We start from the raw sequence: 26,610 nt of genomic DNA, 5'->3' as shown, positions 1-26,610 counted from the left end.
CTGATGTGAGGAAATGTAAACTCCGCTGAAGTTTAAACAACTCCACATCCTGTAAGGTGTGACACGTCTAGGCCACCTGAGAAAGAAGTGAAGCTACTAAATGTGTGAATATGTACACGACACTTTCTAGAGCATCTGTTGTGTCATGGAAATATATATATATTTTTCTCCTCATTTGATTTTTGTTTTTCCTCAAAGCAAGACGTGACCTCTAACATGTCTGTCTGGGTGTGAGTGAAATGATCAACAAGGGGAGAAAACAGGAGGACATTTTGGATGTGACGTTTTACAATGAGGGAAGGAAGAAAAAACATTGACTTCTTTATAGTCCTAAAAAAACAAAAATCTAATAAAAATTTTAAAAGTACAAATAAATATTTATTTATTTATTTATTTTGCATATGATTCGTGATATGAAATTAAGTCAATGAACGTCAGACATCTATTTCCTTTTCTGTCGAAAAAAAAAAAGCGTTTTCTTCTCGGATACAAGAGGAAACTAAGAGAATTGTATTCGGATATGTCCATTAGGAGGCGCCATTTCCCCTTTTAACCGTAGCTGTAAGTTGCGTAGAGACGAATTGACCAATCACAGTGCGGCCTTCTTGGTGAAAGGTGGGGCTTAGGGAAAAAAATAAGTAAAGAGAAAAGTAACACTTTTATTTTACCACCTGTAGATTTTTACTACTAAAAAAACCACTAAGGTTATTTTTTTAAAATTAATGTCTTTTTAATCGTTTTAAAATTTTTTCGTTCCGTTTATTTTGTTTATTATTATTATTATTATTATTATTATTATTATTATTAATCTCTATGAAAGCTGTGTATAGCACACTTAATACATGTAGCTTGTTTCATTAAATTCTTGTACTGAAATATTTTACAGGTTTATCTTCACTGTGATTATTTGTTCGATTATTTTTTTAATGAAATTTAATTTTTCTTCTATCGTTATATATATATATATATATATATATATATATATATATATATATATATATATATATATATATATATATATATATATATACACACACACACACACACGTAATGTTTATTGTTTTGTTATTAGGCTATTTATTAATCGACTCAAAATGCAGTATTTTTAGTGTTAAGAATGACTATTTTATTCTTTGCGAAATGCGGAAGAACATAAAAACGACGAGCGCGTAAAAAATGACGTTGGCGTGCGTGATGACGCAAGCGCCGCTACGCTTCCGGTAGGCGTGGCTCAACTCCCTCACCGCCCGAGTCTCACTGTGCTGTGCGTGGAACCTCTCTTTCGGTTTATTTTTTTTAGTTTTTATATTTATAATGTCCGTGAACTTGAGTAAAAACGGCCCAGCGCTCACAGCCGCCTATAAAGAGGTGGTGGATGAGAAATCCGAGACTAACTGGTGAGTATTGAAGCGTCGTGACGCGTCATAGCTGCGTTGTAAAGTAAAGGTAGCTCTAATGGACACCCTATCATTGGGTGTTTTTGTTGTTTTGCTGGAGAGCTGAGATGTTTTCTGATGTTTTGAGGCCTTGCTTCCTAAAAATAAATCCATGCTTAGTTTAGCTGACATTTCTATAAAGTGAAAGGGAATAATGTGCGTGATGAAGATGAAGATGAAGGTGAAGATGAAGATGTGGGCAGCAGCAGGAGGTGGAAGCACTGTAGCTACAGCTGGGTGGATGGATGGATGGATGGATGGATGGTTGGATGGATGGATGATTGGTTGGATGGTTGGATGGATGGATTAATGGATGTGAGTGACTCACTTTCTGCTCCAGCATGCCTGCCTGCATTTCCATGTGCTCTGACTTCAACACAGCCTCCTGTTCCCTGGGATTTGCTCGAATTTTGAGGGATTACTGGTGATTGGTTGAGGCACTGCACCATCACATGCACTGGCAGCTTGTTTTACAGAAAGTTGAACACGAATCAGCCTTTATAGCTTCTTTAGGTTTACAGTTTGTTTCGCTGGCAGCGTGGAAAATCATGTCAGTTGTGCGTCAGGAGAAATGATTTTAATGAGCAAATTATCATTCCGTGCGTGTAGATTTAATTATATAATTACACCGTTCGCATGCAGTTTGTGGGCCTGACCTAACGAGATATTCATAGAAGTTAACGAGGGGTATTTTATTTCAGAGCGGTGTAGAACCGAAATACTACAGTTTCTTCACTCATCCTTGTGAAAGGCAGCGACTAAAGGCATTAACAAAAGGCATCCACTAAGGGCAGCGACCACGGACAGCCAGTATGGGCAGCGACCAATGGCAGTGAAGATGAAACCACTTTCGCAAGCTGACAATCTTTTGTGTACTCGTTTGCGATTTCAAACCGCCAAAGAACTTTTGGAAGAAAGACGTTATTTCCGAATGTTTCGAAAGCCCTTTTCGGACGGGATTAGCTCCCCCGAAGTCCCCAGGGGGTCTTCTAATTCTTTTCATTTCGTTACCGTGCTGGAAATCACAAGCCACCTTCTCAAAGCTGTAACATGTAGGTGTCCAAGCACCAAACCCGGGTCAACTCAGACCTGAGGTTTTCCGAGAGTGGGAAGTGCGGGAGTAGAACGCCCCGTGGCTCCCATAAATAATTTGATCGACGTAAATAACGTTCATGAAATAAATCCGTACCGCGGAGGCTCGTGGAATTCATTTGACAGTTAAAGGGGTCTCTGCGTACGCCAAAAAAAAAAAAAGTTTGAGAATCAGTGTTCTCCAGTACTGCAGGTGGCGCTGTTTAAACAAACGATGAAGAAGAAGAACTGTTTATTTTGTTCCGGGATTACAGATCAGATAAACGTGGAGGAAGAATAAGACGCAGGCGAGACGTGAGGCCCTGCGTTAAATAAACGGCGAGTTTAGCATTCTAGCGAAACCGTCGCAATAGCTCAGAATGGTTTGGCGTGAGAACACCTCGTTTGTTACGACCAATCGCAGGCTCGGGTCGCCGACTGTCGAGAGGCGCCTCCCTCCGCGCGACGTCCGTTTGCGTCACAATTGCGGCGTATCGTTCGTGGAAGTCCATGACGTATGCTGAGGTGACGCAGAGTTTTGTTAGCCTGAGAATATTTTTAACGTGGCAGCTAAAACCCACCAATAGGAGGACGCCATACTCGAATACGTAACCGCTAGAGGTGATGACGAACCTTAAGGAGGGGGGGAAAAAATACCCTTATTTCCTCAAACTCGCTTTGTACTGTAGAACGTTTGCCTCTGTGTGACTTGATCGTCGATTGTTTTCGATCGTACCCATTGTTGACGTAGCGCCACCTACAGGCTCGGCAGAATGCTGTCAACGGAGCGTCGATTTCAAACAGTTGCCATTTCGGGTTATCTTTCTGAATGCAACTTCCTGCTTGGCTTACACATGCATTTGTGTGTGTGTGTGTGTGTGTGTGTGTGTGTGTGTGTGTGTGTGTGTGTGTGTGTGTGTGTGTGGTCTGTGCTGAAACTCTTGATATAACCTACAGAGCTGATTAGGTAATGAGGAAGTAACACTTTCTCTCGTGTCGGTGACCACGGTTTCCTGTGAGACCTAGAAAAGAAAAGTAATTAGAGACGAGCCGTTTAATTACGTTGGCGTTCTCTCACGGGGGGCCGCGACCCCGCCGTACTCCAGACGAATTCTCCACACGCCGCCGGAACGTTACTCTCTGGGAAGGAACGGAGAGGACGGTCGTTTGAGAGAGAACAGAATAAAAGGAGAGACGGAAGGGTGGAGAGGAAGAAAGAGAACGAGACGGTTAAAGAGAGAGAGAGAGAGAGAGAGAGAGAGAGACACACACACCCCGAGATAGACAGGTAGATAGAGAGAGAGTGAGACACAGAAAAAGAGAACAAGACCGTTAAAGAGAGAGAGACACTCGGAGAGATAGACAGGTAGATAGAAAGAGAGTGAGACACAGAAAAAGAGAACAAGACAGTTAAAGAGAGAGACACACTCAGAGAGATAGACAGGTAGATAGAGAGAGAGTGAGACACAGAAAAAGAGAACAAGACTGTTAAAGACAGAGAGACACTCGGAGAGATAGACAGGTAGATAGAGAGAGAGTGAGACACAGAAAAAGAGAACAAGACTGTTAAAGAGAGAGAGAGAGACACACACTCAGAGAGAGAGAGAGAGAGAGAGAGACAGATAGAAAGAGAGTGAGAAACAAAAAGAGAACAAGACAGTTAAAGAGAGAGAGAGACACACAGAGAGATAGACAGGTAGATAGAAAGAGAGTGAGACACAGAAAAAGAGAACAAGACTGTTAAAGAGAGACACACACTCAGAGAGATAGACAGGTAGATAGAGAGAGAGTGAGACACAGAAAAAGAGAACAAGAGAGTTAAAGAGAGAGAGACACTCACTCAGAGAGAGAGACAGGTAGATAGAAAGAGAGTGAGACACAGAAAAAGAGAACAAGACAGTTAAAGAGAGACACACAGAGAGAGAGACAGGTAGATAGAGAGAGAGTGAGACAGAAAAAGAGAACAAGACAGTTAAAGAGAGACACACACACTCAGAGAGAGAGACAGGTAGATAGAGAGAGAGTGAGACACAGAAAAAGAGAACAAGACAGTTAAAGAGAGACACACAGAGAGAGAGACAGGTAGATAGAAAGAGAGTGAGACACAGAAAAAGAGAACAAGACGGTGAGAGAGAGCGAAAGAGGCGGTGAGAGACACGGACAGATCTAGAGACTGACGAAGAGAGAGAGAGAGACTGACAGGTGGAAATGTGAAATACGGGGCCCTCGTGCCTCTTTGTTTTCATTCCTCCGAACGTGTTTTTTTTACTCGTCGAAAAAGAATCGTCGAAGAAAACCAGTTTTAGTTTCGGAATATCTTCCGAACCTGCCGCTCCGACAGCGACCGCGGTGCTGCTGAACCCGGGATTCCGATCGGTCCGAAGAACTCCGTCCGTCCTCTGGGTTCACATCGACACAGATTTAAAAAACCCAAAAACTTAATTACGGTAAAGTTACAGAGCGCTGGTACCGGAGACTCCTTCCATAAATGTTCACTTTAAAAAAAAAACCAGATCGTTATTATTAACATGTTTAGTCGACGTACGTTTAAGTCCCTACGAAGGAGCTGTTACTATAGAAACGCTGACAAATCAGAACGAGCGCGTTAATATAATCTTCTCGCTAGTGTCGCAGTAACTCTGTCGCCACTGTCCGAGCTCCTGCTATAGAAAACTAATCACCGCTCTCTGACCCTTCGGATTCGAGGATTCGGCGGCTCTGTGTGGACATGGTGAGCGCATTTTCTGAGCGTATGAGTTTGTTATTTTGGTTGCAGCACACGTATTTAGTCCTCGCCATGCCTGTACTTTTCCATCCCTGCTGCTGATTAAGCAGAAACCAAAATAACAGCACCGACTTCCTGGCTTCGACGAGAAAAAGGAACGTTTATAATGTGGTCGGGTTTTGAAAAAAAAAAAAAAAATCCGTTTTTACGTCTGTTCCCTTCGCATCTCCACGAAGGCCGTCAGCTGTAGAGATTATCCGCCGACTCGTTTCACCTCGTGCCGAGGCGGTTTTACGTTCCGGCGTTCGTATCGTCCTGTGTTGAACAGCCCAGCTAGCGTTCCCACACCCCACGGTGCATGATGGGACTCCGCCGAGTCGGCAAAACAAGTCGAGTCTGACTTTAATAGCGTCAAGGCGGCCCTTGAGCGCTAGAGTCTTATCATCGGCGTCTCGCTGGTTAGCTCAGACCCCGACAGCCCCCAGGTTCCAGGCAGGAAGTTGACACGACTTCCTGTGAACACAAGCGGCTTTGTTTGGCTGAACACGCGAGCTCAGGAACGTGTTCCCGGGTTTTCTTTTTAGAAGGGTTGCGTTTTTTTTTCTGTCGTCTCCTGTCGTGTATCTGACTCTCGTGCGATACAGCGATATCCCAGGCGATCGCTTTAAGTCCCCATGGGAAACCTGCCCTCTTTTTTTAAACATTTTTTTTTCAATTACGTCTAACCAACGGCATAAATTCAGTACCGTTTAATCCGTGATGATTAAAAACGTAAAAAAAAAGAAGAAAAGTCTCGGAAAATTCATCGTTTAAAACGATATCGGTGTTGGTTCGATTTATATCGCCCGGTCGTGCGTCTGACCAGTCCATTGGGAGATCTCTGAAAGGGGCGGAGCCTCGTATCCGACTCCCAGCCACTGGAATGAACCTGACCGATGTATCACGTAAACACGTTGGCGCCTGTCCGGCAGAGGACTCTATAGAGTCACTTGCATGTGCAATTGGTACATATTTGTAAATACTTGTTCATAAAAATAAAAAAAATAAAAAACATTAAGTTATTGTTCCTTTTGGAAATGTGTTGCTAATGTACCGCTCTAGCTAGCTAGCTTGGACTGCCTTTTTTTTAGTGAAGGCTAGCTAGTTAGCACCGTCGCTGCTTTGTTTTTTTTTTTTTTAAAGTGTATGAAGAGAGACTTCTTCTTACTTCTTTATCAGACGTCTGTGCTTCCGCTATTTCGAAAACCGCCAGCCGGAACAATACTCGGCAACTACCTTAGACTTTCATTATGAGAGAGGTGTCTGTTGTTTTCACAGTGCAGGGAAACGTGTATAAAACGAACATCATGTGGTTCTTATCGCTAGTGTCGTGTTGGATCAGATCGGCATTGTGCAAAGCTTTAACCGCATTCTGGTCTTATTTTTCTTCTTCTTTTTTTCCCCCTAGGGCCTTGTTCACCTATGAGGGAAACACCAATGATATCCGGCTGGCCGATAAAGGGGGTGAGTGTTCCCGATATAGGCATGTGTTAATGATTATATATGGTTATATACTCTATACCGTGACGTTCTATACACGCGGTATATGAAATGACTCCAAATAACCTCTACGTCCTGCCCGAGGAACCTTTTGTTTAGGTAGACAGTGTTATTTGGGAAGCGTCTGTGTAGCGCCAGTAGTTAAAGGGTTAAAATGCTCAAAAGTAGTCAAGATGATTAGACTTAGTCAGCAGAATTTGTCCCCAGTGAGCAGCCAGAGGTGACGGCGGTGAGGAAAAACGAGGAAGAGACCTGGAGAGGAAGCAGACTCGGAAGGGAACCCGTCGTCATGTTGGTGACGGCGGATAGTGCGATTATAAATGAAAACCTTGTGTAACTGTACAGTACTACACGCTCAAATAGTGCGACTGCGTAACCAGGGGAAAAAGAAGGTAACGCAGACATGTGGACGCTCTGGGACGTGAGTCAGCCAGAAACTGCATCAACAAACCCTGGTGAACACGTGACTCGACTCCAAATCAGTGACTCGACTCCAAATCAGTGACTCGACTCCAAATCAGTGACTCGACTCCAAATCAGTGACTCAACTCGAAATCAGCGACTCGACTCCAGATCAGAAACTTGACTCCAAATCAGTGACTCAACTCGAAATCAGCAGCTCGACTCCAGATCAGCAGCTCGACTCCAGATCAGCGACTCGACTCCAGATCAGCGACTCGACTCCAGATCAGCGACTCGACTCCAAATCAGTGACTCGACTCCAGTTCAGCAACTCGACTCCAGATCAGCAACTCGACTCCAGATCAGCGACTCGACTCCAAATTAGTAACTCGACTCCAAATTAGTAACTCGACTCCAAATCAGTGACTCAACTCGAAACCAAATCAGTGACTCAACTCGAAATCAGTGACTGGACTCCAGATCAGAAACTTGACTCCAAATCAGTGACTCAACTCGAAATCAGCAGCTCGACTCCAGATCAGCGACTCGACTCCAGATCAGCGACTCGACTCCAGATCAGCGACTCGACTCGACTCCAGATCAGCGACTCGACTTAAGTTGAACATCTCTGCTTAAAAACTCGCAGTAGCTGAACTTTTTGCTCGCTTTTGCTATCTCAAGCCCTGTTAACAAAACTCGTCCTAACTTGAGACAGGAATTTGAGGTGGAAACATCTGGTTTAGATTTTAAGGTTTTTATCTATGTGTGTGTGTGTGTGTGTGTGTGTGTGTGTGTGTGTGTGTGTGTGTGTGTGCGTGTTTAGAGGGAGGCCTGGAGGAGCTGGTGGAGGAGTTGAACAGCGGGAAGGTGATGTACGCGTTCTGCCGGGTCAAAGACCCCAACTCCGGCCTCCCTAAATACGTCCTGATCAACTGGGTGAGTGCTTTTCATCTTCACACCGTAGTTCTAGAAGTGCAGCTCACTTCCTGTCCCTCCCTAACACTGCTTTGCGTTTGTCTTTTCAGACTGGCGAGGGTGTGAAAGACGCCAGGAAAGGACTGTGTGCCAACCATGTTAGCTCCATGGCTAATTTTCTGAAGGTGACTCCTCCCTTGGCTTCTATACAGATGGGTGTGTGGGTGGATCCATGTTCTAATACGTAGTCGTCTGATTCGGGTCTAATCTCCTTAGCGGCGCTCTTATCGGTTTTGTCGGCTCGGCTCACGCCTCGGTAAGAACGTAATCAGCGACGCGATGTTCTAGGACGCCGTCGTTTTATCTCACGCCGGCTTTTATTCCTTTTTTTTTTTTTTTTTTTTGGTAACGTGACCTTTTCCTTGAGATCCGTCTTGACCGGGTTCCACTTTTCGGCGTCCGTCGAAAACGCGCCGCTTGCCACGGATACTATTGAGAACTATTTTCGTTTCACAGATCACAACACAACCCCGACGCGGGTTATAAACGTCACCACAGCTACGCCAGCCGATAGGAGGACGCCAGGGGTGGGGTTTTAGTAAACCTTCTCGAGGAGAAACTCCGTGAGAAAGCTCTGTGATCCGGCATTAAAAACGTATAACGAGCTTGTCGTGAGCCTCGGCTCGACGGGAACTCTCAGGTTTTACCGTAAAGTGGCAGATGCTAGCTCTCCGTAGCTCGAACTTATACTAGCAGTGGTCTTGATTTAGCGTGTTTGATGTATACTCCTGACAGAAATGAAGAAATCGTTGGAGTGAGAGATGCTTTGCTGAAGCAACGGCGCAAGACGGATCTTTTCACGTCACTATGAGAAGTGTAAACAAAATCTTCTCGGTGCGTTATGAAACTGGGCGGGACTCGTTATTAGACCGTGGTGGGCTGCCACTGCATCTTGAGCAGCGTGTTCCTGTTTTAGTCCTCATCCTGAGTATACAGGAAGTATCACGGGTCTCTGACCACAACCCACCGACACGCCTTTAACGTTTTTCCCGCTAGACGTGCAGAGCAGAACTGCAACGTCGCGCGACGATCTGTACGCTGGTGAAACAACCGCACCGTAAGCACAAGACGCTCTTTATAGAGAAGGTTTGAAAGAGGAATTAGACGAAAGAGGAACCGGATCTGAGCACATCACACCTCCAGATCCTGGGGGGGTCATTTTAATCTTGCGATATCCAGACCTGAGGTGTAGCGTTTTGGGTTTTGTTTTGTTTTTCTCTCAACGACAGCGTTTTTATTTCTCCACCGTATTGTAGAACTGATACAGGTGCAGTCAAACTGATTCAAGGCAGGTTGTGAAAAACCCTCGAGTGACCGTAAAAGACCTGCAGCAGGACTCGGTGTAACAGGCGCTGAGGTTTCGGTGAGCACAGTAAGGCGCGTACTAAACGCAGAAGGTTTCCGTGCCAGAACTCCAAGACGTTCACCGCTACTGACCCAAAAGCACAAGAAAAGTCGCTCAGAATCATATCAATAAACCACAGAAGTGTTGGGATTCTGTTCAGTGGAGCGATGAAACAACACCGGAACTATTCGGCACGACGGATCGGCGGTACGTCTGGAGGAAGAAGAATGAAGAAAGAACACTCTGTACACAGTCGAGCATGGTGGAGGCTCGGTGATGCTCTGCGGCTGCTCTGCATCCTCCGGCACTGGAAACCTGCAGCGTGTGGAAGGCGAGACGGATTCAGTGAAGCATCAGGAAATCCTAGGAGAAAACGTCACGCCGTCCGTGAGGAAGCTGAAGCTCGGGCGCCGTCGGACCTTCCGACAGGACAACGATCCCAAGCGTACCTCAAATTCCACCAAGGCAGAAGAATCCTGGAAGATTCTACAGGGCCGTCACAGTCACCTGACTTGAACTGCAAACTTTTGCATAATTGTGCACACTTTAAAAGCTGCATACTGTGTGTGTGTGTGTGTGTGTGTGTGTGTGTGTGTGTGTGTGTGTGTTTAGGGAGCGCACGTAACTATAAATGCTCGCGCAGAGGAGGACGTGGAACCCGAATCCATCATGCAGAAAGTGGCCAAGGCTTCAGGAGCCAATTACAGTTTCCACCAGGAGTCCAACCGCTTCAGAGACACGGGACCTCAGGGACCTGTGGTGAGTCTCGCTCTCTCTCTCTCTCTCTCTCTCTCTCTCTCTCTCTCTCTCTCTCTCTCTCTCATTTCTCTCCTTACACTACAGTTATGCCACATGTCAGTTCCTTCATTTTCACCTCTAGTAACCCTCAGGCTCCAGCGATCACAGCTGATACCCGTGCCAGTTAAAAAAAGCCAAGGATCATTGTTGTCTGTCCACGTTGGGATTATTAAAACTCGCCTGACTCGTGAACGAACACGAACGTGTTCCAGGGGAACAACATCTCTCAGTAGCAGTTATATGTACAGATGTTGACGTTCCCTCGCCACAGCCGGGTTTCAGTTCATCCCGCTTTCTGTAAAAGCCGTTACAAATTCCCTTCACGACTGACGCTGGGTGGGGGGTGAAATGTCTAAAATATCCCCCGGAGAAGTGCACAAATCCAGGAAACGGGTTTCTGTTTTGACCGTAGAATTCCATTCTGTCTTTGTCTCGTCGCAGCACGCTTATCTGAACGTCGGTGGATAAGGAGTGTAGAAATGACTGCTTCACTGATTGTCCTTCACCTACACTCGCATTCTGTCCCGTTCAAAGAACCGCATTAAAGAAGCATTTGGCATTCGAAAGAAAATTCCAGCGAAACGCCCCGAGAGACTTGGCTCTGACTAAACGGACAGTAAGTTCGAGGAGGAGGAGATGAAGAGAGAACGGGAATAAGATAGAGGGATGCTCGTATAGAACAGGGCGGCCAAATACGGACAAAAAAAACCCGATGAACTGAAACGATTTCACTTCACGCTGTAAAGCACGTTTGTTTTCACGGTTAAGAACCAACGGTAGTCTGTCTGTAAGTTTAGAGCGCTTATCGGCGTGTCAAGAATTATCGGCGCCCCACCCGAAAATGAACGGCTCGTCGTTCGTCATATCTCATGCTCGCGCATCTAGTGCCGTGTATTTTTTATTTTTATTATTATTATTTTAACACGGATTTCCTTCTTGAATAACGCGCAATACCGGTTTCAGAATTATTGGCACCCCCTGCAATTTATACGTTTCCATTGTTCGTACGATACAGATATCTGTATAGATATTGTTCTATACAGAGTCCAACCCCCTTTGGCTGTGTACCGCACCCTCTTATTTTTTAGGGGGCGGGGTCGTCACGCTGAAATCATTCACGCTTTCATCTTAGATTGCATGCGAAATAAGTATGAAGTGTAAAATTGTAGGGAACAGTGACTTTGGGAAGTAATAATAATAAGAAGGGGAAGACGAACGATAATGGACACACCTTTTAAGGGATAACTACCGTATACGCTTTCACTTAAGGGGGCGCCGATATTTTTGTGCAGCCGTGCGTATGGGCGCGGCTGGAGTCACGTGAGCTGCTGTAAACGTGTCGTTCTGTTTAAAGGGTTCTGTTTATCAGAAGACCAACGCGATGTCCGAAATCAAGAGGACCAACAAGGATAACTTCTGGGCGCAGGCGGAGGTACGGCCGATATATCGTTATATGAATAAATAACAGTGTAGTACAGAGTGCAGCACCGTGGTCCTGATGTTTACGATTCCAAACCCCGCCCCCTCTCAGAAAGATGAGGAGAAGCGCCGCCAGGAGGAGAAGAAGAAGTTGGATGAAGAGCGGCAGAAGCTGGAGAAGGAGAGGAAGGATCGGGAGGTCAAGGAGGCCACGCTGAGGGAGAAGGCGGCCAAAGAGAGGTCCTCCCAGATCGATGAGCAGAGGTGAGACGCACCTCACACACACACACACACACACACACACACACTGGCACGTTCACGTTACAACACCACCTGTACTGATATAGTGTTACACCAGCAGGTGTGTGTGTGTGTGGACTGATAAAGTTGTGTTTGTGTTTCAGGAGGTACCAGCAGGATCTCGAGAGTCAGCAGAAAAAGCAGCAGGTAATCGAGACACACATATCACACACAAACGTCGATAAGTAATGGTGTGTGTGTGTGTGTGTGTGTGTGTGTGTGTGTGTGTGTGTGTGTGTGTGTGTATCTTTATCTTAATCTATTAACTCAGTGCATGAGCTAAACCAGCTCTACAGGACAGTGCGGTACGGCACAGCATGGCAATCCCACATTATTTATTTGTCTGTTTGTTTGTTTGTTTGTTTGTTTGTTTGTTTGTTTGTTTGTTTAAAGTGAACCATAACTTGAGTCCCCGTGCTGAACTTTTGGTTCCCCTTCTTACCCAGGAACCGAGAAAACTGAGTCAGTGTGCGTGTGCGTGCGCGTGTGTGCGTGTGCGTGCGTGTGTGTGTGTGTGTGTGCGTGTGTGTGGGGGCGGAGCTAGAAATGTCTCCCGAATTACCTGCTTTTCTTCTTCGGTCTGCCAGAATTTTGAAACTTTTAAAGTTTCCTATTCGTTCGTTTACGTACGCGAACGTCTTCCTGACGCTTCACGTTTCTTCCTGACGATCCGTGACAATCCGCCGTCTTTAACTTCCAGCGATTCCCGAACGTCTTCCTGACGCTTCACGTTTCTTCCTGACGATCCGTGACAATCCGCCGTCTTTAACTTCCAGCGATTCCCGAACGTCTTCCTGACGCTTCACGTTTCTTCCTGACGATCCGTGACAATCCGCCGTCTTTAACTTCCAGCGATTCCCGAACGTCTTCCTGTGCTTGATGTGCGCTCACTACTAGAACTCTCGTTTGTGCTCTGCCACCGTATTTATACTGTTAAACACGATCGGTTCAAGAAGGGTGTTGGGCTCATTACTATTCGCCCTACGTCCTCCAGAGAAGCTCCTCCCACTTTTACTGCTACAGATAATCCTGGATCGGGATTGGCTGCCGTGCCGTGCTGCGTGATTAAACTCCGGCTCAAGGTGTCCTAGTGGTTTAGTGATTCTAATTTGGCCATGTACTCCATGTCAAGTCCTGGTAAACATCAAGGAGCGTCACTTATACACTTTGATAGTGTGCTCGTGAAAGTAGATGATTTTAAAGCGGCAGTGTGTAATTTTCTCTGCTGTCTCTGAGGTCAGATTTGATGTAGTTTAAGCACTGACGAGCCCTTTCCTGACCTTAACTGACCACGTTTTGCCTCCTGAGTTGACTTTTAGGTCTGGATGGCTAATTTCTGGGCCAGAAAAATCTAATAACTAGTCTGAAATAAGGACGATACAGTATATTGCAAATCGTGTTTTTTGTTGTTGTTGTTGTTGTTTTTTTTTTTTTTTTAAGTGTCTTTGATGTGATATAATTATTAAAGGCATAAAAGAAACACTTTTACTTGTTGCATACTGCACCTTTAAGTAGGAACCAGTGCCGGTAGGAACCACCTGCGTTCAAGAACGTTCTCAGATCATCTTGTAAGCGCTGAAGCCATTTCTTGCAGCGCACGAGGTGTGTGTGTGTGTGAAGATGAGAAAGTGTGAGACTGGTCGTAAAGTGTGTGTTCGTGTGTGTTAGGAAGAGGAGGAGCCGGCCGCCAGACCCAAAGGCTATAAGCGTGCGGAATCGGTGGAGAAAGCCAATGTGCGTGAGTGTGAGAGACGGTGAAGGACTCGTCCTGCAGCTTCACTCGGACTCGTCTTCCTGATTTATTCATTTTCCTTCTTTCACTTTCGCTTTACAGATTAACCGATTCATCTCTCCTTCTGAATCAGTGCTCCGGTCAACCTGCATCTCTCTCTCTCTCTCTCTCTCTCGTACACTCTCTCTCTCGCTCTCTCTCTCATACACTCTCTCTCTCGCTCTCTCTCTCATACACTCTCTCTCTCGCTCTCTCTCTCATACACTCTCTCTCTCATACACACTCTCTCTCTCTCACGCTCTCTCTCTCTCATACACTCTCACTCTCACTCTCTCTCTCATACACTCTCACGCTCTCTCTCTCTCTCATACACTCTCTCTCTTGCTCTCTCTCTCGCTCTCTCTCTCACGCTCTCTCTCTCACGCTCTCTCTCTCTCATACACTCTCTCACTCTCACTCTCTCTCTCATACACTCTCTCTCACGCTCTCTCTCTCGCTCATACACTCTCTCTCTCACTCTCTCTCATACACTCTCTCTCTCACTCTCTCTCATACACTCTCTCTCTCACTCTCACGCTCTCTCTCTCATACACTCTCTCTCACTCTCTCTCTCATACACTCTCTCTCTCATACACACTCTCTCTCTGATACACTCTCTCTCTCTCTCCATCTCTATCACACACACTCTCTCTCTCTCTCTCTCTCTCTCTCTCTTTCTGTCTCTGGGCTACTAACATGTTTGTCCTTTTAGAAATCTGCAGCGTGATGCTTGTTGTTAATAAAGCGTGTGTGCGTGTGTGTGTGTGTGTGTGTGTGTGTGTGTGTGTGTGTGTACATACTCAACAGGAGGCTGCTTCTCTCATCTCCCAGCGTTCTGTGAACCCCAGAGAAATGTTCCAGCAGAGAGAGAGAGGCATTCCAGCCAGCAGCACAGACAACACACCATCCAGCTCACAGCCTGGTTAGAACACACACACACACACTTTTAATCAATTACCTTTCTAAGATTTAATTTTGAATTGTGAAGTGAGACCCTTTAATTCATCAGCTAATCGGTCGCTCATCATCCCTCATGTTTCCTCCGTTGTTGTTTTTCATTAAGTTGTGTGCGAGTGTTTTCATGTCCGGACCGAACGATAAATTCCCACCAAAACTCCATAAAAGGAGAGTGAAGTTCGCAAAGAGCCGAGAACGACGACAGCGTTCCTCGTTTTTACTCCATCGATCCGGACACCAGCCGAATCCGTAGCGACTCGTTCGTACGGATCATTTGGCGTTCGCGACGATCCGGAAAAACTCCCGTATCCTCCTTCTTCTCGTGCTCCCGAGTGTCTGCCGACGTTCATACGTCTAGACACGCCCACAAAACTCCATAAAGGGCAGGGCTCGCAGACAGACGAAAACGTCCGTATCCGACCTCGTATCGTGCGTCCGAGTGTCTGTGAATTTACACGTTAGACGACTGACTAATATAAACCTCGCCGCGCGCAAACTTTTACTCGACATGAACGTTACTGAGGAGTTAATAAACGAGGCCCGGTGTGTGTGTATACGTGTGTGTGTGTGTGTATATGTCCGGACGAGTGAAAGTTGACCTAGCGAGTGAGGATAGCGAGTGTAGCCTTTTGTCAATCAATCAATCAATCAAACAATATAGCTGCTCTTCATTAGAATATTAAGCCACGCCCACTCTGACGCCACAGGTTTTAAGATGGATCTAAAATGATTGTAATGCTGGTCGTTTCGACTCCCGGCAGCCGTTTTATCTCGTATCTGTGTTTCCGAGCGAGACCGGGAGGAGTGTGTGAACAAGCCCGGACAAGCTGAGGGTGGTTCTCTTCTCTGCTAGTCTCCGATACAATGACCCGAGCTCCTGGGCTGATGATCTCCGGGTCCGCCGGTGTGCAGTGGGTTATCTAATACGTGACTAACACTGATTCATGTGTGTTCATTATTCTGGCTATGTCTCTCTCTTCCCGTCTGTGTGTAAGTCTGCACCACTACTAAACACTCTCTCTCTCTCTCTCTCTCTCTCTCTCTCTCTCTCAGCTCACTTCCTGGTTTTGTTCAGTTGTGTGCGATGGCTGTCGACTCATTTCTGCCTCTTTTCATTCTGTGTGTCTCTCTCTCTCTCTCTCTGTGTGTGTGTGTGTGTGTCAGGGCGGTTGAAAAGCCCTTTTTTTTCTAAGCAGCCTTATGAGCCTGAGCCGTCTCGCTCTCCTGTGCGCAAAGCCTCACCTGTACGAGTCACAGGTATACACACACACACACGCACGCACACGCACACGCATGATCAAGCTGTAAATACACGTCTCCAACGAGATTCCAGGAACCTTCAAATTACAGCAACAAATGAAGTTAACGTCGCACAAATATGTTAAAGCACGACCTCACACTTCGAGCCATTGAGTTCGACTCGTAGCAGGAAGTGAAGTGTGTGTGTGTGTGTGTGTGTGGTGGTCTTTGCTGATGGTGCCACTCTTCTGATATATATCTATATATATATATATATACGGTCTGAGTGTTCTGTAAAGCTTGTCTCGGACCAATCGGCACATTTCGCTAGAACAAACTCCGCCCCTCAGCGATTCCCGGTTTCCGGTAACGTGCCCTGGAGGTTCCTGGAACTCCACAGTTTCAAATAAATAAATAAATAAAAGTTTCTCATGGGTTCCTAAGGGTCTCTTAGCCCACTGTTGTAGGGTTCTACATAGAACCTTTATGGTTTGTCCAGAGGGAAGAACCACAGAGGAACGTCAATCTAGTTAAGCCCCGCCCACTCCGACAGCTCTCTGATCGGACGAGTTCTAATCATGTCTTCTTTCTGGTAGAACTCCCGAGTAGAAACCAGAACCGTCCAAAGAACCCTTGAGGAACACCCCACCCCCCCCCCACACACACACACACACACACACACACACACACACACACACACAAACATCTGCACTCACAAACATAATGCATGCTAACACACTTCACACAGCTGCTGTGATGCGTTCAGTGTGTGCGCCGTGCGTGGTGTGTCTTCGCTGCTCCACTCGTTCTTTCCTCCTGCTTCATGTTCATACACAAACACTCCAGTACCAGGCGTGTGACGATGACGGGTTTTGATGATGTTCCGACATTCGCACAGAACTAAGATTTTATATATATATATATATATATATATATATATATATATATATATATATATATATATATATATATATATATATATATATATATATACTGGGACTTCCTGCCATCTAGACACACAAACAGCTCTCCAGCCGTGTAGCTGAACACTGGAGCGTTATCAGGCGGCCATCTTGAACCCGCTAATGTTTGGAATGACTCCACTCCCCCATAAGCTCCGCCTCCCAAAGTGTGAAGGCAGAATTCTAGCAATCCGCATAGAACGGCTTCTTGAATGTCGACGTATTTCCTTCTGAAACAGGAAGTCGGAGGGACGTCGTGTTAAACTGCTTGACTGGTTCACGCAAATTTGAATGTTAGCGAGCTGGCTAAATACGAAGAACGGCGAAGGGATTAAACGGGAGCATTTTTTTTTGTACGAAAATTTGCACGAAATTGTTCTGCGCTTCGATGTTTGTCGGTAAACGAGACCTTTTAGCCGCACTCGTGTTCGACGCACGCGAATCGAAGAGCGCTTCGGACGAACGGCGGACGCCTCGGCCCAGATCTGCAGGAAAATCCGCGGCCATTTTGAAAAAATCGCTAGCTCCTGCGCATGTTGCGGAGTTCGCTCGATTTTGTGTAAATTTCACAAATCGCAAAAATCACGAAATCCTGCAGGGACTGCCCAAGTTGCTAAAACACGTCTGAGAAGGTCCCGTCACATAACCACGACCTCGTACAAACTCCTCCCCCTTTTTTCAAAACGAATAAATTCCAACCTTTTCCCCCCCAAGCGACGGTGGGGGGGCGGGGCGGATTATCGCTCAGGAAGACGCAAAACTAGGGGGCGGGACATGTATGATTCTAGAGAGCATTTAACTTTACTGGATGGAGTTCACACCTATCCGAGGGCCCGATTAAATCACTGCAGTGTGTATCAGCATGTGTGTGTGTGTATATGTTTTAAATGCATGTGTGTATATGTGTATGAGTAGAAACCAGAGTTGTGGAGTCTCACACTGATTACGAGGAAGCGGATGCTGATGCAGAGTACGAAGGTGGGACACACACGCACACACACACACACACACACACACACACACACACACACACACTCACCAAACTTCCCTAGACCTACACTATTCATGACGCTCCTCATTCTGTCCTTTCAAACCATGGTCTCTGTTTAACTGCACCCAAGCGCCACCATGTGGCCAAACAGCAACAGTGCATGAAGTTATTCACACGTGTCTCTCACTGTCTGTCTGTCTGTCTGTCTGTAGACGTGGAGGAGGTCGTCAGTGATCGGTTCAGCTCTCATGTGGAACAGCAGCAGTATGAAGCAGTGACAGAGCCGGAGAACCTTTATGAGGAACCACCGCAGGTACAACACACACACACACACACACACACACAATGTAATGGTTAACCTATTATTTATATTATAACCTAATGGTTAATGCTTTAAAAAAAAAAAAAAAAAAAAAGACATGGAAATACTTTCTATTCCATAAAAATATATTGTGTGTGTGTGTGTGTGTGTGTGTGTGTGTGTTCAGGAGGAGCAAAACCTGTATGAAAGCTCTGACACTGCTGAACATGGTACCTGTGCTCGAGCACTGTACGACTACCAGGCAGGTGAGTACTACAGAAGTGTGTGTGTGTGTGTGTGTGTGTGTGTGTGTGTGTGGACTACAGACTATCGACTCGACAGCTTCACAACCCGTACATGAGCACTGAATAACGTACCTGTGCATATTATCTGAAAAATCATGAGACGTACTGGATGAATAAATGGACTAATTGTATTTTCGAAACATTTGCATATGCAAATGAGGCGGGAGATCAAACACGTGCCAATTCGCATATGATCAGTGTAAACACATTTCACTCCGGAAGGATTCCGTTTCATCATGTAACAGACTCATGGGTGAGTTTTTCTCTCTCTCTGTGTGTGTGTGTGTGTGTGTGTGTGTGTGTGTGTGTGTGTGTAGCCGACGACACCGAGATCTCCTTCGACCCGGACGACATCATTACCGGCATCGAAAGGATCGACGAAGGCTGGTGGCGAGGCTACAGTCCGGACGGCCATTTCGGAATGTTCCCGGCCAATTACGTCGAGCTCGTCTAAGCGGCGCCGCCAATCACGTCCGGGCCAATCTTTGCCCCGCCCACATTTAGTCACATAGGGAAACGGGTCCGTAATGTTTAAGCGTTATGTCTGAGCGAAACAAAATCCATCGATCCGTGAAAGAAAAGAACTCCGATTACAGACAAACTCAGTTACCGCCTCGACGTTTTGTACTTTGTTGTTGTTGTTTTTTTTCTTCTCTCTCTTTTTTTTTTTTTTTTTTTTTTTGCATTAAACATTCCCTTAAAAACATCAATACTGTGCTCACTGGCTAGCGAAACAATCGTGTGCGCCACGGAGTAAATAGTCGGTGTTATTGTATCACGTTAACCTCAAATATTCCACGGATCGCTTCGGCACTTGTGTAATACTCAATATATTCCTTTTTTTTCTTTTTCTATTTTTAAACTTTTCCCGATCTGGACCGATTCCTGTTCGAGATGACCGAGTTTCAGGATCACGATCGTTAGGCTTCGGTTTAGTTCTGACGTGAGCTCCGAGGTCTCGTTTTGCCTGTTTTTGCCTTTTCCGCACATTCTGGAGCAGTGAAATTCCTCCGCCGACGATCCGAACACGGGTGCTCGAGGAAATCTGATCAGCAGTCTGATCCTTTTCCCGCGTTTATTAGCGTTTGACGGACCGAACCGTCATGCTAATCCGGCGCACTTTATCGTAGCCTTCCTGTCTGCTCTGAAATGTGGGAAAAAAATACTGTGATCTGTTTTTTTTTCTTTTTTTCTTTCCTTCTTCTTCTTTTAAGTTTCAGGGAACAATCATAAGCGGTCATAAACTGATTTTTTTTGGGAGGGGGGCTGCCCTTTGCATCGCCTTCAATTAATCTACACCACGCTTTGCGAATCGATTTGCACAGCTCTCGAGAACCCGCGCGGTCATTTGCCGTGAAGGCCGAGCCGATAGCTCGCTCGCTCGCTCGATCGATAGCGACGTTTTTATTTTTTAAAGCTGTAACATGAGATTGTATGGAGAGCCACAGCGGGAGCCTGGTTCCTCCAGATCATTGAAATAAAGGAAGTGAAAATGCCGAGTGTGTGAATTTGATTTCTTGCAGAGCTACAGCATGACCACATGATTACAACTTGGAATTATGATTGTTTACAAAAAGACGTATACGGTTAAAATATATTGTGCGGAAAAGACGGCAAATTAAATTAAAGGTGCCCTTTGTAATATTTTTCGGACCTGTAGTAATAATAAATAATAATAATAATAATAATAATAATAATCTAGATAAAGGGACTTAAAACTATGTAAACTTTTTTTTTTTCTTTAAAAGACAAACCGTGCCTCATTTAAAGTTTCAGTAAAGGAAGTGGAGTTGGTATTCGATTCGGAATGCTCGGAACGTTATGGCGTACGAGCCGCTCGTTCGGGTCACCGTTTTCCTTCTTCTATACTGTTTATCCTTCAGGGTCGTGGGGGAACCCGGAGCATCGGGGCACGAGGCGGGGTACACCCGGGGTACCCCATCACGGCGCACAATCACACATTCACACTATGGACAGTTCGGACCGTGCGTGTCTTTGGACTGTGGGAGGAAACCGGAGTGCGCAGAGCGAAACCCCTGCGTGTAAACTCTGCACGCGGACGACAGAATTCCGGCTGTATTTTCTACCCTCGACTTGTTTACGCGACTTTTCAAACCTGCACCATTTCCGTATCTCTGAAGTGATCAGTCCTCTGCGAAGTGCTTCCTGTTTATCAAATCGGGGGTTTTTTTGTTTTTTTATTGTCGTCGTGTTGTTTTTTTTTAAAATCCGAGGTAGCGCGGGCGTTCGTCGGGTTATGAAAGCCGTGATTTTATTCCGTGACGGTTGAAACATCTAAACGGCGTTAATGGATGTTTTAATGACGGCGATAATAATAATGCGATAAATAAATTAATAATAGGATGAATAAATACGCGAATGTGTAAACACGATCTCCGTACGAACACTTTTCGGAAATCGCGCGGCACCGAACCGTAAACCGCTGGGCCGTCCGGGTCGAAGTGGCGAGCTGGTCTTCCCGCGCCGGCTGTGGATACCTGACGACGTTAAACAAATTTCTTTTAAATAATCAGGATCCGATAGAATAAATCGGTTTCTTTTTCTTTCGTTTTTCACAATCCTACGCTGAGACCAGTGAAGAGGTCGTGACGCCGACGGTAGACGCGATCGCTTCGCCGTTCTTCCGTCCTGAAGTCTCGGGGGTTAATCCGTGACTTATTTATTTATTTATTTATTTTCCTCTTTCTGATCTGATCTTTATTTAACCAGATTGGGTGGAAATCAAAATCAGCACTTAAAACCGTTCCACGGTTTCGTTTCCGAGCGTTAAAAGGTCTCCTGGAAGGTGACCTGGTGATAAAATTGACGGGCGGACGTTCATTTGATGAGACATGGGAGGGCAGTGTGTGACTGTAACTCGCAGTGGTGTCTGTGGTTAGCGCGATACACCAAAACCATTTCTGACATTCTTACTTCCTGTGGTGCAACAGGCAATAGACTTTTAGGTGAAAATCACAAAAATCACTTGAACTATATAGCTCTAATCTCGAGTTTCATTTTGAGCTTTCAGGGGACTGAAGGATGTGGCTTGTCTTTTCTTAATCACGCTGTGGGAAGGTTATGTATGACTTCTCTCTTATTTTATAAAGAGATAAGGTACCACAAGGCTAAAGGCGATGCGGTGCATCTAGAGTTCGTGTTTTGCATGTCGAGCTGTTTTTTTTTTTTCTTCTTCTTCTTCTGGCCTTAGTATTCGATGACATTTTCCCTTTAGTTTATAGACGCGTTTTGTTCTAAGCACGGCTTTTCGTTTCAGAAATAGCACTTGTATATTTGACGGTCCAACTTTCTGCAGGAGTGGATGGGGTTTGGAAGGAGAAGGTTTTAAGGACGCGTATATGAAGGACCTTACGGGATTGGTCAGGAGTGTCTGTTGGGCAGGCAGGATCGCTCAAAATTTGGATGTGATTGGTTAGATTTTTTGGCACACGGTGGCTTAGTGGTTAAGCCATACCGCCAGGGTCGGGGGTTCGAGCCGATGGTGCGGAGTTCGCGTGTTCTCCCCGTGCTGCGGGGGTTTCCTCCCCCGGTCCAAAGACATGCACGGTAGGCTGATTGTCCAAACGGTCCGATTGGACAACGGTATCTATGGGAGCGGGCGGGATTGGGCGACGGTGTCTATGGGAGCGTGCGGGATTGGGCGACGGTGTCTATGGGAGCGTGCGGGATTGGGCGACGGTGTCTATGGGAGCGTGCGGGATTGGGCGACGGTGTCTATGGGAGCGGGCGGGATTGGGCGACGGTGTCTATGGGAGCGGGCGGGATTGGGCGACGGTGTCTATGGGAGCGGGCGGGATTGGGCGACGGTGTCTATGGGAGCGGGCGGGATTGGGCGACGGTGTCTATGGGAGCGGGCGGGATTGGGCGACGGTGTCTATGGGAGCGTGCGGGATTGGGCGACGGTGTCTATGGGAGCGGGCGGGATTGGGCGACGGTGTCTATGGGAGCGGGCGGGATTGGGCGACGGTGTCTATGGGAGCGGGCGGGATTGGGCGACGGTATCTATGGGAGCGTGCGGTATTGGACGACGGTGTCTATGGGAGCGGGCGGGATTGGGCGACGGTGTCTATGGGAGCGGGCGGGATTGGGCGACGGTGTCTATGGGAGCGGGCGGGATTGGGCGACGGTGTCTATGGGAGCGGGCGGGATTGGGCGACGGTGTCTATGGGAGCGGGCGGGATTGGACGACGGTGTCTATGGGAGCGGGCGGGATTGGGCGACGGTGTCTATGGGAGCGTGCAGGATTGGTGAAACTTTCTGTAGGAGTGGGCGTGATTGGCCATGAATGTGTGCAAGAGGTCACAGGATTGGTCAGTAGTTCTGCAGGAGCAGGGCAGATCGGTAAAACGTCTTGTAGGCGTGTACCGGATGGGTCAGACTTTCTGCAGGAGCAGCCAGGACTTGTCAAAAGCAGACAGACCTCCTGCAGGAGCAGACGGGAAAGGTCAGACTTTCCACAGGGATGGACCGGACGAAGCTTTCAGAGGGAACCGTGGCTGGAGGAATTGGTGATGAGCGTCTGTGGAGCAGGGTGACCTCGGGCAGAGTTTTCTGAAGCACAGGGCGAGATCGCTTAAACTTTCTGCCGGACGCTTGTGTAAAATATGTCATCGATTGCGGTTTAAAACAGATGCACTGACGATTCAAATCGAGATTTCGGCCGGAGTGTCCCTTTAACCACCGAGACCCGCCACCCCTGTGCACTACATACGTAAATGTCTGACTGGTATTATGAGTCATAGTCTGAAATTTACAGCTTTTTCAGTTACAAAGCGCCAAAAAGTTTTTAGTACGATTCCAAATATTATTCTGAACTTTTTTTTTTTTTTTTTTTGTGTGTGTGTGTGTGTGTGTGTGTGTGTGTGTGTGTGTGTGTGTGTGTGTGTGTGTATTCGGTGTGCAGTTGTGGTGAACTGGGACCTGAACAGAAGCACTGTGTGTCAAACACAGCAGTTTCCTGGAATAAGAGAAATCAACATGGGGATTTTCTGTTTTATAACCCCAAAGTTTCACTATCGGTGCAAAAGACAGACTTTACATTTCCCCTTTTTCTTCTGAGAGCAGAATCGATTTTTAGCTGAAATTATAACTGACAAATTTTCCCCGTGTGCATACGTGTAATTATTCACCATACCGTTCCCTTTGATCTCTGTTTGGAGTTCCTTTAATATTGAATGCAATTTGCATACCAACGTTTAAACTTCAAAGATATAGCATGTATTATGTGTATATATATATATATATATGTATATTAATACATGAAAAAAGTGTCTGTGACACCATCTCCACACAGCAATATTCAGAGTGCACTTGATTCTCACTTCTGCAAGTTGTTTTGCATCACGAGGAAGCTACAAAGTCAATGTCCTGTGCACGGGGTCACGCTGAATTTTAGCACAATATGAACTTTATTCAGAATGGGGAAGTTAGAAATGTCTTGACGGAAAAAAATATCACCACACTTCTGCAAAAGCTGAGCGGAACTGCAGGCCGGCCTTGCCCCGGTGTCTGGGGACAGGAGCTGAGCTGGCTGGATTTCGCTCATTCAGAACCGGGCCCGATAGGAATATGAACCCCACGGTACTGAAAAGATCGGCCGGGCCGAGACGGAAGCCGTGACGATCTGGTCTCGGCCGTGCGTTCAGAGGTGGTACGCAACCGCGCTGTATCTATTCAGCTTCGCGTGTCTCTCGCGGCGGCGTTCTGAGAAACGTTTCGGGCTGATGCGGTGGCCCGAGCACCTCGTGTCATCCGTCATGACTCGAGCATGGGATGGAAACGTGTTTATCTGAACAGTCAAAGGAAAACTCAGCATTGTGGGTAATACAACTCTTGAATCGAGTCACTCTAAAACCACATGTGACGTCTGAGCCCGTGTGTGTGTGTGGGATTAATCCTTCAACGGTCATCAATATCAGATTCCTGTACGGCCTCTGGGTTCTCGAATTATATAACCTGACTAATATCGGAGTTCTTTTTTTTTCTTTATTTAAATGACGACAGTTTCATTATTTGGCCTATTCGTGTACCTCGGACTTTTTTTTTTTTAATTTATTTTTAAATACTTTTATTTTTCCCATGCTTGTCTAAAAGATGTTATCTAGATAGCTGTTGCTAATAACAGCAGTACTGCTATTACCCTACACATTTCCCTTGCAAACATAGTCAAAATTCACACCTTCGATCCAAATCTTAATATAGCTGAATATAACCTCACACCTCCGGGGTCGGGGGTTCGATTCCCACCTCCGGTTTCCTCCCCCGGTCCAAACACATGCACGGTAGGCTGATCGGCGTGTCTAAAGTGTCCGTAGTGTATGAACGGGTGTGTGTGATTGTGCCCTGCGATGGACTGGCACCCGGTCCAGGGTGTACCCCGCCTCGTGCCCCGTGCTCCCTGGGATACGCTCCAGGTTCCCCGTGACCTTGAAAAGGATAAAGCGGTATAGAAGATGGATGGATGGATGGATGGATGGATAACCCGGGCGTTATTTCTGTATTTTAAAAGCCACAGGCGTTTCCGTTCAGATCTCAGGATTAACGGTTAACGATAATCGAAGCACGAGGAACGCCGATCGTCATGCCTCCGTAGAGCGAGCGCTCAGAGCGACAAATAATGCCTGAAATCCACTTCCCTGTTTGATGTTTGAAGGAAGAAACGGTTAGTTATCTGGAATATATTACATTTTAGATTCAAGAGGAACAAAAACAGTCGTGGGTTGTTGTTGTTGTTTTTTTAAACAGTTCAGTGATAATGAACCGCGTCCCAGTGATATTACGACCGATGTGAGGCCTGCTCGTCGGTTAAAATCTTAAATATATTTCTTATATAGACGTGCACCGTTCCCAGGATTGTGAGTCAGATGAAGAATTCAGTGCGTTGCACGATGACGAGATTTCTGGTTAACTCTTTAATGTCTTTCTGCATCTGGAGTGTTTTTTTAAAAAAAAATTTTTTTTTACCTTTATTCTCTATATCTCTCTCTCTTGTTCTCTGCCTGAGATGAATAAAAGGGGAATTTTGTCTCCTCTGCCTTCACGCACACGTCTTTGAGGCCCCGAGTCCTTTGCTGTTCCACTCGGTGACTCACTCGCACGTATTTACAATTTCTGAACTCCCGCCGTTACCCCACTTTAACTGCCTACTTGAGTGCAACTGTGGAACTCCAGAATCGACTCAGCAGCTGCGCAGCAGAGTTCAAATTCACGCTACGGATTTTCCTACTTTCCAAATAGCATCAAGATCACCACCAGCTGCTGCTTTACCGAACATCCACAGACCAGAAAATCCACAGAATATGGAACGTTGTCATAAGAATTACACGTATGATGTAAAACAGTTTCACCTGCATTGCTAAATGTTCCTAAAGGTGCTATCATAGTATATGTATACATATATATATGTGTATTTTTTTATACGATCACCAATGCTACGGTGGCTAACATAGTCCGGAGCTGTGTGTGGATCGTTCTCGTAATCTTACGCTGAAAACAAATTCAAATAAAAACTGCCACCCCCCTTCTTTTTTTTTTTTTTTTTTTGGCAACATCCGTTTGGCAAAAGAAGTTCTTCTTTTTTTTTTTTTTTTTTTTTTTTTTTTTTTTAAGCAAGGGCACCAATACTTTTGGAGCTGACTGCAGTTGAAGACTGCTGACATTTTTTTCCGTTGCTCGTCACCCGGTACGCTCGAGGGCGTGTCACTGGCTGGAAAGCGAAGAGGGGAAGTACATTAGCCTCTGGTGCATTAGTGTTTTTACTGAAATGATGACCACATGATGGTTATGATTCGTTAACACTGAGTCAAACGTCTCTCTGAGCCGCTGGCAAAAGTGCGCAGAAGAGAGCGTTCTCTCATCTGGTGCACACGTTTACTTCTACAAGCGGATCCAGTCCGGGCGTTATGGAGCTGAACATTTAAAAAAAAAAAAAAATGCAGCAAGATGACTTAACAAGTGAGGCAGAAGGCGATTCGCTCATGCAGTACAGCTGTGCAGTTAAGGGTTAAGGGTTTTTTGGCCCGAGAGCCTAATAATCTCTGGTTTGTACTCAAGC

General features: G+C 46.0%; 1 protein-coding gene across 4 annotated transcripts; it reads left to right on the top strand.

The window, feature by feature from the left end:
- The first annotated feature begins 1,207 nt into the window (after positions 1 to 1,207).
- On the top strand, positions 1,208 to 20,032 carry dbnlb (drebrin-like b). 4 transcript variants are annotated; one of them, XM_053680056.1, is made up of 15 exons: positions 1,209 to 1,397; positions 6,680 to 6,735; positions 7,997 to 8,109; positions 8,199 to 8,273; positions 10,106 to 10,252; positions 11,646 to 11,723; positions 11,823 to 11,974; positions 12,115 to 12,157; positions 13,679 to 13,744; positions 14,589 to 14,703; positions 15,903 to 15,995; positions 17,855 to 17,917; positions 18,143 to 18,243; positions 18,419 to 18,497; positions 18,854 to 20,032. In XM_053680056.1, the coding sequence occupies exons 1-15, from the start codon at positions 1,315 to 1,317 to the stop codon at positions 18,988 to 18,990; spliced, it is 1,401 nt and encodes a 466-aa protein (XP_053536031.1). In that variant the 5' UTR covers positions 1,209 to 1,314; the 3' UTR covers positions 18,991 to 20,032. The 4 variants fall into 4 exon arrangements, with proteins under 4 accessions (XP_053536032.1, XP_053536031.1, XP_053536034.1 ...); XM_053680057.1 differs by lacking the exon at positions 13,679 to 13,744 and having other exon boundaries at positions 1,208 to 1,397; XM_053680058.1 differs by lacking the exon at positions 15,903 to 15,995 and having other exon boundaries at positions 1,210 to 1,397.
- The last annotated feature ends 6,578 nt before the right edge of the window (positions 20,033 to 26,610 follow it).

This window comes from Ictalurus punctatus, chromosome 5 (assembly GCF_001660625.3).
Source record: "Ictalurus punctatus breed USDA103 chromosome 5, Coco_2.0, whole genome shotgun sequence".
NCBI classification, from domain to species: Eukaryota; Metazoa; Chordata; class Actinopteri; order Siluriformes; family Ictaluridae; genus Ictalurus; species Ictalurus punctatus.
Note: the sequence above shows the minus strand (reverse complement) of the source record. Positions and strands in the feature narration are given on the sequence as shown.